This window comes from Zeus faber, assembly GCF_960531495.2.
Source record: "Zeus faber genome assembly, chromosome: 21".
Taxonomy (NCBI): Eukaryota; Metazoa; Chordata; class Actinopteri; order Zeiformes; family Zeidae; genus Zeus; species Zeus faber.
In genome coordinates, this window is record NC_137208.1 from 21,539,489 (window position 1) to 21,551,449 (window position 11,961).

The window sequence follows — 11,961 nt, forward strand, 5'->3', positions numbered from 1 at the left end:
AGTTCCTGAAACGAGTAGTTCATGTGTTTACTCAGGTTCCCATTGTCTAATATCTAGGGCTGTAATAATGTCATGCGACTAATCACATTACATTAGTGCGATTAATCGCAATTTTTTTATTTACTCAATGTATCTTAAACAGTAGTGCATCGAATTATACTATTATTTGATTATTGAGAACAGAAACACAAAATAATATTAATCAAAACGGATTTAATGGCAAATGTATTTATTTATGTTGTATTTAAGGTGTTAACTTTGACAGCCCAACTAATATAACTAGTATAACAATTTGTCTCAGGATCTGAAACCATTCAGTGTGACAAATATAAAATACGAGAGGTCATCGGGAAGGGGGCAAATGCTTTCTCACGGCACTATGTATGCTTCCGTATGTCCCATTAGTTTACACTGAAGTACCTGCAAGCAAACCAGTTTTAATAGACTTGTGATTGTACAACTGTGTAAGCTTTATCAAGTCGTTCTGTTTGTCTCTCACTTTGCTCTCTGAAAACAACCAAAAAAATAACTCACGTCTCTGTGACCTCAGCCAGGGTTCGTCCAATGGGGATTACGCTGGGGTAGATGTTGATTGGCTGGAGGTAGGTCAGAAAGTCCTTTAGCTGCAAGAGAGCGTGAGAGAGGTCAACACCAGGTTCTGGGTTTAACCTCAAAAAATCATAATTAAAACTGACCCCCCTGCCCATAAAAACGTGTTCATCCTTTAGGCAGATTACACATTTTAAATTGGTCATCATCCCAAGAAAAAGGAAACAAAACATCCATGTTGATCCTCTGTTTCCATTTACACAACAAAACATTTTCATGTATTATTCTTTTTTGACTGTTCTGATATGAAACTACCTCAGAGTAGGAGGAGTGGAAGCTGAAGCAGGCTCTGTAGGAACTGGAACCTGTTCTGGAAAACACAAAGATAGGAATAAAAGATAAAAAATACAAATAAAGAAATAAATGAAATAATAATTACATGAATATTTGAATTAAAAAATAAGTGAGTCCCGTGAGAATGCTAAGAAAAATTAATTACCTTTTTTTTTTTTAAATGCGATGGCTGGAGATTAATTAAATACTGATTTATTTTTTTTAACAGCAGTAAACTGTAAAAGATTTAACACAGTGCGCTTACTCTAAAAAATAACAATAAATACAAAATAAAAAATCTGAAAGAAACAAGCAAATCAGACTAGGCCCCTAGACATGAGTCCAGAACAAAAGGTCCTCCTCACACATCAAAATGGCCGCGACAATGGCTAAAGCGGGGTACAGACTCCAAGATAATGAAGCTGATATTGGGCCCGATTCCCCCCCTTCCAACAAAAGTCAAGGTCTTTTGATGGTTCTAAAGATTATTGTGCCAGATTATCCTGTGGTGTGAGGGGCGTACGGGTGTTTTTTACTTTCCTCGACTAGCTTGGAAGTCCGTCCTGGCCACACCGATCGCAAATCGCAAGTATCAAACATGTTCAATATTTCCGATCCGATATCCTGTGGTGTGGGGGGGCGGGGGACCCCGAGGACGGCCCACGCTGCCAACCTGGGGTCTCACCTCACGACAACGCTGCTTTTCTTGGTCCGCTCCCCAAACCACATAGTGGACGGTTTGATGCTGATGATCCGCAGCGGAGTTCCGTCGGTGGCCACACAGCCACACGGCAACCTGTTGCTTCGCAAGAACTCCTCATTCTGCGTTTACACAAATACACAGGAGGTGTGTCATTTTAAGGATGGGGATTGGCGCGTGCGATATATAGTTCTATCTTTTTTTTTTTAGCTATTTAAAGGTTTCCTATGGCCGTCAACTAAAAGCCAGATGATGATGAGACCTTGGGGTGTCGACAGGCATGTATCTGCGTGTTGCGATCGGTCGTCACGTAGTTCAGGATGTCCGGCATCTTCTGAAACATGGCCAGACTGTTGACGTGGATCTGAGAAGGAAGAAAAAATGTTTAATTCATATCTTTTGAATTTTTTTATGTGCAGAAGAAATCCCAAAACTCACTCCAACATGATGCCATAGCAGTCCGACTTTGCAAATTTGATGAGTTATTTTTACACAGTCTTTTTAGAGGTTACCTACATTTCTCTCATTGAACAGAAGCATGGTTAGGTGCTGTGCTGTTTGTCTTTGTGATCCATTTTTTTTTTTAGATGTATAGTAAATACGTAAGTGTACTTATTCGGCAGGTCACCCGTTTGAAAATAGTGCCAGCAAACAGGGAATTTAGTAATAATATCCAATGTTCAACGTAAAAATGGAAAAAAAAAACTCAAACTAATTTCTCTGACTGCTGTGGGTGCTGTGTCAGCTTGGACTGGAAGGCGGAGTGAGTTTTGGCACTGAACACAGATTAACTATTTGTCCCCCATTAGTTCCATTGAACTCCTGATGGGGTGTGGAGCCGAACATCCGGTATCCAGTGACCGCTGCGGGGACAAAACCAGCCTACATACTACATGAGGAGCTTGTCGTAAACAGGGATAAACTGACAAAAAAAAAAATCCAAACTACTCCTTTAACGAGACTTTGTTACCTGTGTGTTGAACTCCTCTCCCAGGTTGGTGAATAGGTATTCATATCCGTAGGCGGCTTTACAGTTGAGCCACACCACATGGTAGGCACTCTGATGGATCCAGTTACTGACCAGCTCTCTGATGCCACTGAGACACACTTCCTACACACACACACACAGACACAGACACAGACACACACACAGACACACACGCACACACACGCACGCACACACAGACACAGACACAGACACAGACATACACACGCACACACGCGTGCAAAATCAATATCAGATTAAACTCAAGGCTGTTTATTTTCCAAAGAAAACAGACTTTAGTCTAATTATACCCTCGGGAGCATTTACCCACCAACTGGCCTAATCGGCAAAAAACAATGACATCACTATACTGTAACTATTTTGTTTGTTGAATGGGATGACACACACACACACACACACACACACACACACACACACACACACACACACACACACACACACACACACACACACACACACACACACACACACACACACACATTTCCCTACCCGACTGGGAATTTGGAAGAAGCGGGAGTCATAGAACGTGGAGTCCACGTACACACTCTGAATGTCTTTCACCCTGTGGGGACACAGTGCATTCAATGTACCTTCGCAATGGATTGTTGGGGGGGTGCGTGTGCAATCTGAAACGTTTTTCATTTTGGTTTGTTTATTGTATATGCGTATATTCACATTTGATATTTCAATTATGACTTTTTTTTTTTTTTTTCTCCCTCTAAACAAGTTGCAAAAAATGCCTATCAACCTGCATTTGCAATATTGGAGATGAAAATAACACTTTCCATTACGTTTTTGTCCCATGTGTGCCATGAAGATATATGAAATTTCACTTAAAATGAATGAATAAATAAACAATGGAAACTCGCTCTTGTGTTGCAGAATCAAAATTGCAAGGCTATACTGTACTAATTTATCCAATTCATTAGTTCCCACCAGAATAGCAGCTCTGTGTTCATCAGAACAAACTCAAGTTTCACACTGAAGATGAGAACTATTGGTTGACTCTGACTTTTGTGATTTGGTTATTGACGAGTCACTCAGTCAAGATTTAAGAGTCCTAGAGTTACATTTTCTGTTGTCGTCTTTCATTTGATCAAAATGGTGTAACTCACGAGCGAGGGAGGACACCCACCGAATGATAGACGAGAGTCAGAAGAGTTCAAGTTTGGTTTGGCTCAGGGTTGTGAATGGAATTCTCCCAAGAATCGTGTATTCTGTCAAAATTATTGATTTTGCTGGACTGCAAAGTTCAAATCAGTCGCATCCAATTAAAACGATGCCTTAACCTTTTCTTTCATGGACTCAGTAATTATTTTCAGTTTGTGACATGAAAATGACCTTGATCGGCAACTCTTTTGCTAGAGTGACTCCCGACTCATTACAAAGAAACAAACAAATCATTCAAGAGTCTTGCATCGCCAATAGAGATGCAAATTTAGAATTTTCGTTCTTACCTATGGCCGACCCTCGTTAACCAATCATTACCGTTTTATGACAATACTAAAATATCAGGGCGCTGTCCCCAGAAAAAAAAAATAATTCCAAACTTTTCTTATTGGACCGATTCAACTGATAAAATTCTGTCTGATACAGCCCTAGAAATAATTAAGAATAATCGGACACACACAAAATAAATCCCCCATAGGTTTAATGGACTGTCTCGCACTATTTTTATTTTACAAATGCAACAAATTTCATTTTTTTAAATTCCTTTTCTTTTTTTAACTGATAGTATTAATCGCTCAGAATTCTTATCGGTTAACGGTTAAACGGTTAATTATTAACATCCCTTATCACCACCTATTGGCACGCCATAATGATGAGAAAACATTCAACATGTTTGTAATGTTTTAAGTGGTTAACAGGAAAGTGTGCCAGGGGAATATTTTGTTGTACGGCAGATGATGATTCATTTAGTGTGGACTGGACAGCTGGATTGACGAGACAAAGACAGTGAATAGAAGATGAGTATTTATTAAGTACTGGTACAAAGTTTTAAGAACATGCACCAAGGGTTTGTTCTAGAAGAGAGCCCCGATCTCTGGGGCAGGCTGGTTATATAGTCTCTGTGGTGGCTTTTACCGGCAGATGTCACAAAAGACCCAGTTACTGTAGATAGCGTAAAAGCTGAACATTGCTTTGTGACACAAGTTTTAGGTTCAACAAAGTTTACGAAGAAGAAGTTGAAGTTATGTTCGGGAAATTCTGGGGAACATCGTGTGCACCCAAGCACGTAATCCCAGGAACTGGCTATGGGACTAAATAACATGACCTTATATGGTTACATGGAAAGTAAAAAGAAATGGGGGTGAGTGTGATGACCCAAAAAATGATATCACTAAAAAAAAGTTTGGAAAACACACAACGGTGGTACGAGGAAATAAATCTGAGAAAAAGAGGGGATCTACCTGCTCCCGGAGTGCAGGAGCTCCATCCGAGAGGCGTCTCCCTGGGAAAACCTGAAGTCCCCTGTGTACAACACATTCCCTCTGGAGCCTTCGAATAGAAACCTACGCACGATAACAGACACATTTGGTAACACCTGTGGCGGTGTTGATGAGAAAGTATCAAAACACCAACCAAGATTATCTAAACTCCTCATTATAAAACAGATGTAAAAAATCTATCATTCACAAAACAATAATTTATCAAAGCACCACAGAGTGGTCTGCATGTACTGTATATCCAGCCTAACACCTTCCGCCTTTTGTGTAGTAAAGAAAAGTTAGATGAAGTCACTCGGGCTATCAATTATTAAAATAACGAATCGCATGATATTGGTGTGATTAATGGCAATTTTTTTTAAATGTACTCAAATTTGACTCTAATGAGAGATTATATTTCTGTTTATCATTGAAAACAGCACTAACACTAAACACAACATTTTGGAATTTTCACCAGAAACAAGCCACTAGACGCAATTACAAATTGGAAGAATTGTACTCACATGACGGAGCCTGGACAGTGGCCTGCTGTTAGGAGAGTCACCACGATATCTTCTTTCTGTGACTCGCGAATAAAAGACAAAAAGACCCAAACATGCGGGTGCAACGTGACACGCTTCATGTTTTTTCATGTTGTTTTACTGACAGCTCTACTTTTGGTGGAGTGGAGCCAAGGGCTCTAAACAATGTCTGCTTTGTGATTGGCCGTAGAGAGTTTATCGCTCAGGGATCCAATGGTAATACTCGGTGGACGACATGAGAGAATTTCTTCTACCTGTGCATTTCAATGAAGACATTTGAGGAAATGTAAATGTACCCGGATAAAATTCAGCAGGGTTTGTTCTAGGGATTGGTCGGAATATTCGATGAATTGATTATTCATTCATGACAGCAACGACTTTTGCATGGGTAATTTCCACGTTATATATGTATTTTGGGGATGAATAAATATATACAATTCATATAAAATAATCACTAGGTCAGAATCACTAACTAAGAATATTCAACTATTCGGGGGGTGGGGGGACTCTTAGGGCCGCCTAGGGTGCAATCACGAGGGGGTAGTGGGTGAGGGAGCGATTGGGCCTCCCTCCATTGGGGCGGTACCGACGATGTACACGCCAGCGATGGGAAATCCTGCGATCGGCGCGCCAAAACAGTGTTTTTATTTTAGATGTAGGTTATTTGATTTTATGTCTCCTCATGGGGACACTTTCTCTGTGACTCTCCCCAATCCTCTCCATGGGTTATGCGCGGAAAATAATCTTAGCGAGTCCATGAGTCGTGCCCAATTCCTCTGTGCCCCATCCCCACACTGTTGTTAGCTGTTTTATTTGGAGGAACGGGGCACGGCGATCAAGGCGCACGGAGAGCCGTGTTCATGTCCGTGTCAGGACGTAGACACATAAAAATATATTTATGATTCCCCATTGAAATGTTATCCCCTGTGCATTTTGTAAGGTTCTATTTGTTGTATCCTGTTATTTTAATGCACACTGAGTGACAAAAAAACAAAACAAACAAAAAAAAAAAACGACAGTCAACTGACGGTTGTCCGACGGATGATTCGACTCGTCGACTTTCAGGGGACAGCCCTAAAAGTTTTGACTTTTTTTTGAGATTCGCTTCTTGAAGAATGACGAGTGCAAAAGAGTCGTTCTATTTTCCGACATTTTGTTGTTCGAAAGAAATTAGAAGGTATGGCCGGTTCCCATCGGACCTCGGGACGAATTTGACCCCTAATTTCTACCACATTTGTGACTTGTGGTAGGCAGGTGTCGATTTCTGATCCAGTCGGCTGAACAGAACAATCGATTATTCACTCATACCACCCACCAATTATTTGACCACAGAAAATATGAACTTTGCACATGAGCCTCTCTAGAATGTGTGAACGCCCCCTGCATCATCAGTGGTTTTACCTCTCCCAGCGGCGACATCTCATCCACCAGGGAGATCTGGGTTGGGCTTTCCAGCTCCAGGGGAATCTGCCAAAAAAACAGCAAGACTTTTTTGTTATAAGGACGATGAGGTAACATGGTAACATGGTTCCTGTAAACAGTCTGTTTATAATTTAGTTTTATGGATTTAACGCCATCTGCAGCAAAGCGTCAACTCGAAGCAAAAAACAAAAAATAAACTGATGCTTACAATGCGTTCTTGCCAGAATGCATACTTGGAATTGCTCAACAGGAGCTCTTTGGTCACAAAGGAACAGTAGAGCTTCACAGTTCGACTGGAACGACAGGAGAAAACAGTCAGGAGCACACTGGCAACCAGTAACGGACGAGAATCACGCTTCTTCCCGACCTTACCTGAATTTCAGTCTCCTCTTCAGCAGTGGCCCTTTAAGTCCTTGCATGTGATCTAGGAGACACCATAACACACCGCACAGACTTGTCAATGCAAGGAAACCCTTGACACACACTTTAACCTTACTTAAGAAAACAGCTTAAACCAAGTCTGGATGAGCAGGGGAGAAATCTTTGCCAGCGAGACGTACGGTCATGGGGAGGGTTTTGTATTATCTCCCAGCAGTATTGCATACTATGGAGCCCCTAAGGGGACATGGGGAGAGTTGTGCGTTATCTCGCAAAAGCATTGCATACTACCGAGGATCTAAGCCTTCTGAGGGGACATGGGTCGAGTACTGTGTACTATGGAGTCCTTCAGAGAACATGGGGACAGTTGTGCGTTATATTGTAAAAGTATTGTGTACGAAGTTGGCCTTTCTGTGTGGAATTTGCATGTTCTCCCCGTGCTCACATGGTTTCCTCCACCTACCATCAGTAAGGAAACCCCACCAAAAACATACGCGCATCATCGTCTGACCAGCAATGGACACTGGGTACCAGGTCCCCGGGCGCGTCAACGAATGCTGCCCACTGCTCCTGGCTGCCCCCCCCCCCCCCCCGGAGGGAGGACAAGCCAGGATGGGTCAAATGCAGAGGTCCCATTTTACCGGCCACCATCCAAAGCATGTGTGTGTATGCATGTGGTGTGTTGCGTGACAATTAAAGATTCTTCTTCTTAAGAGGTTGCTAAGGGGACAGAATCCCGAACATGGGGAGAGTGTTGTGTGCTACAGCGCCCCAGTGGGTACATGGGGAGAGTATTGTGTACTACAGAGCCCCGATGGGAACATGGGGAGAGTATTGTGTACTACAGAGCCCCCAAGGGAAAATGGGGAGAGTATTGCAAACTAGTGCCTCGGGGGACGTTTTGATTTTTGAAGTAAGTTTCATAAAAAAAACTAATTTGGTCGGTTGGACACGGAATTCAGTCCAAATTTTTTATTTGGGCAAACAAATACAAGTGTGAACCACTACAATAATTAACTTCTGTTAAAATTATTTTCTTGGGTGGAATGCAAAGGGTAACGGTTACTTTCAACATGAATTATGCCAGACGCCTTTTATTTTATTTATTTTTTTACCCAACACCAATTTAGTCCTCGGTAATTATTTTCCGTTAGCGAGGTTCAGAACCAGTGAAGCCTGTGCCTGTCTGGCTGCGGTTACTGAGAAGCGAACGAGACGATCCCGTACCTTTGTGGCAGTGGGAAAGGAAATATGCCAGGGCGTGGACGTTTTCCCCGTCGAAGCGATCCAGCGAAACGGTGGGATACTCCTTCATACGACCCGCGAAAGAGCTCATGTTTCACGGTGGTTTTATTCGTGCCGCTGTTATATGTAATCTGATTATTAGATGTTTCCAGGGGTGAGCATCTTATCTCGATTTGAAAGCTCCCCCCCACGGTCTACTTCCTTGTTTTGCCGGCAGCTTTCTTCCTGCTTGGCAGCAGGTGGCGCCCTCTGCCAGTGCTGCTGCGACTCGAACGTAGAAGAAGAAACGGCGCGGTTGCTAGGCAACCCAGGACTCTATCCGCACCTGCGCTAGTGACGTCACGGATCGCCAGTTTGACAGACCGAACTGTGTCCAGAATAAACTGTGAGTAACTTTTATTTTCTTTCTGCATTTTGCGGAATTAACGACAATAAACATTTTCACCAATATTTTGAGACTATTTCACCTTTTATTTGGAACCTTGGATACATTGAGAAGGTACATTTTGACTTCAGTTTATTCCGTGTCTGTGGAGTTGCTAGGTTACCAAGGGACGCCAGCGAGGTTACGCTGATGCCGAAGTTTATATTCTACTACTACCAAGAGTTTATACTCATATGATCCGACGTCTTAGCAATCATCACAACTATTGTAATGGTCATTATTGCGCATGCATACAATTCTAATTGTTTTCCCATATAATATTACTTTTTGGTTAATTACATTTATACATTTTTATTTACAAGTTTGAAACCTAATAAACTTGATATCAATTACATCACTTTATGATATCTACCGCAGTCTCAAGTTTCCTGGGGCTTTAAGATAAGAATATACATCAGAGGGAGGTCGAAACAGCATTTATTGAGTACAATGTTATATTGTATATGTTATATATGTTATATATGATATATTATAGACTCTTGATAATTATTCACTTGTGCATTATTATTGCCCAGTATACGTTTTTTTTAAATAAATTAATTCAATCAAGAGTCAATTCATTACTTTCTATCTTTAATTCTGTCTAGAGTTGCAATAACTTAACCTTGACGGCGAGACCAACAGCCTGTTTTTAAAAATGTGCACCGATTGGCATCCTGCAGTGTCACTATGGGTTTATGTCTGCATATCTTTAGGAAGCACGACCTACAGATTTAGATAGAAAATAGCCACCTCCTAAGTGAAAGAGATGGTTTCCAGCCAAGGAATTGACATAATTCAGCAGGGCTGCCATTCACACACAACGCAGTCCTCAGCCAATTCATGAAAACTATTGGGGGGATCAAATGGTTATATAGATGTGTGTTCTGTTCTGGCTTTTGACAGGAACATTATGACAGGACTCAAATTTTGTTAATTCAAGACACATTAGTGCTATGGTAACTTAATAATAATTTGTGTAGTGGGTTTAAAGGCCCCCTGGCTCTCATCTCATGTATCGCATTTGTAAAATCTAGAACGCAAAACAATGGGAGGGAAAAATATTGTGGCAAGCTTGCACCATGAAACAAATGAATTCAGTCAAGAAAGAGCGTTCTTATTATAAGCCACCACCTGCGTCCCATACACTGCACAACCAGCAGGGGCAGCTTCCATTTATTTTCAGAGACAACAATAGCACATAGAACCCCTGAGGTGATAACCGGCTACGTCAGTCAACGTCACGGCCCTGTCCTAGTCAACAACAACAACAACAACCAATGCAGTCTAGGTCACCCCCCAACACATAACATCTCCGGACCCATAATCCTTTACATCAACATACGTAATCAAAAGGCCTGGGCCCACCCCCTTGGGTCACTACAATATCTAAAAACTGAGACCTATGAGGGTAAATGCCTTCCTGTCCATTAAGACTGGTATAAATAAACCAGGGTGTAGAAGCAGATTCTCTTCACATACATTATGTACCGTAAATGCTGTCCCGTTAAATACCCTGTATAAATATCTTCCCTACAGTGCCATGTCATTGGGTGTCTACACCAAGCCAAAGTCCACGCACAGGGCCAAAGGGTGGACAGCAGAGGTGGAGAACCTTTACAGGTTCCAGCAGGCCGGCTACCGAGACGAAGTGGAGTACAGACAAGTCAAACAAGTCGCTTTGGTAAACATCGCTACTCCGCAGTTGTCATTTGGTTTTCAGCGCATTCGGAAAGTGGCTGTGACAAACAACCAAACAAATTTGTTTATAGGTCATGTGTTACCAAAGCAGGTCATGTGTTACAAAAAACAGGGCCGTTGATCTATGTTTTTGTCTAGCAAAAAGGAACATAAAATCCTGTCAAGTGTATATAAACATTCACGAGAAACCACTGCCATTAGTTAAGTGCTTTCCCCCTTTGTCTATTAATGTCACAAGAAAAGCGCTTGTACGTTTCATGTTATCGTTTTGTACATCTTTCAGCAGAATAACACTTGAATAGCACTCGCCTGCATCTATAAAGCACCCACTGTGCGCAACGCATACTCACATTGAATGTTGGCTTTAAGAAATTAGACTCTTTGTTTACTAATGCTCGGGTCACACTGCCGGCGATGGGGCTGCAGCATGAAGCCGAGCAGCTCTCGTCTCCTCACCGTACGGTCACACCGCCGGCCACGAGGCTTCTGTGCCCCTGGCTTTTGTGTGCGTGTCAGCTCAAAATCGACCGGCTCGTGTATGTTCGCCAAACATTTCAAACCTCTCTCCCTTTCCATAATTAATATACATTATATAGATAGATGGTGCCGATTGTACTTTTTTCTTATTGTCTTCATTGGAGAAACATAAAAATTACCTGTTCTTTATTTTATCGATAGTTTAAGGGACATTTTTTATAAAAAAAAAACCAGCCTACTCATGAACAATACAGTGGTTCAAGCGTCTTTTTTCCAAGGATTAGCGCCATTGAGAGCGTATCTTCCCTCCTATTGACAGTCGCGCGGCGCTCAGCACAGCTAATTTGCATAAAGTTGAAACCTGCTCCATTTTCTTTGTGGCTGTGAAGCTGTCAGCTCGTTGCCGGTTGCCTCTCCGCAGCTGGATGAAGCTGCAGGGGGGAGCTGTTTGAAATGCATTGCAGCCTGTCACTTTGCAGCGCCCCTTCGCCGGCGGTGTGACCCTACCTTCAGTCACATTTTTTTTTTTCCCATGTGTTTGCCCCCAACCCACCCCGCCCCACCCCGCGTGTCAGGTTGACAAATGGCCGGAGACTGGCTTCGTGAAGAAGCTCCAGCGTCGAGACAACACATTCTACTACTACAACAGGCAAAGGGAGTGTCAGGACAAAGATGTCCATAAGATCAAGGTCTATGCCTAGTGAGGCCAAGGCACTCCCTCTACTCCATCCGAGATTACATTACATTACGTCATTTAG

General features: G+C 42.2%; 2 protein-coding genes across 2 annotated transcripts in view; one reads left to right on the forward strand and one right to left on the reverse strand.

Annotated features, from left to right (window-relative positions):
* dclre1c (DNA cross-link repair 1C, PSO2 homolog) overlaps window positions 1–8,717 on the reverse strand; it is a 12,829-nt gene extending 4,112 nt beyond the window's left edge. The window contains exons 1-12 of the mRNA XM_080022109.1: window positions 8,584–8,717; window positions 7,351–7,402; window positions 7,187–7,271; window positions 6,958–7,023; window positions 5,539–5,594; window positions 5,000–5,101; window positions 3,078–3,150; window positions 2,553–2,693; window positions 1,845–1,946; window positions 1,568–1,704; window positions 865–919; window positions 535–623 (exon numbers count right to left, since the gene is read on the reverse strand). Coding sequence (XP_079878235.1) covers window positions 535–623; window positions 865–919; window positions 1,568–1,704; window positions 1,845–1,946; window positions 2,553–2,693; window positions 3,078–3,150; window positions 5,000–5,101; window positions 5,539–5,594; window positions 6,958–7,023; window positions 7,187–7,271; window positions 7,351–7,402; window positions 8,584–8,692 — 1,067 coding nt within the window. The 5' untranslated portion in view covers window positions 8,693–8,717. The remainder of the gene's footprint in view (window positions 1–534; window positions 624–864; window positions 920–1,567; window positions 1,705–1,844; window positions 1,947–2,552; window positions 2,694–3,077; window positions 3,151–4,999; window positions 5,102–5,538; window positions 5,595–6,957; window positions 7,024–7,186; window positions 7,272–7,350; window positions 7,403–8,583) is intronic.
* Window positions 8,718–10,568: 1,851 nt separating this feature from the next.
* meig1 (meiosis/spermiogenesis associated 1) lies at window positions 10,569–11,904 on the forward strand (the record flags this gene model as incomplete). Its single annotated transcript, XM_080022671.1, has 2 exons — window positions 10,569–10,709; window positions 11,779–11,904. The coding sequence occupies 2 exons, from the start codon at window positions 10,569–10,571 to the stop codon at window positions 11,902–11,904; spliced, it is 267 nt and encodes an 88-aa protein (XP_079878797.1).
* Window positions 11,905–11,961: the final 57 nt, after the last annotated feature.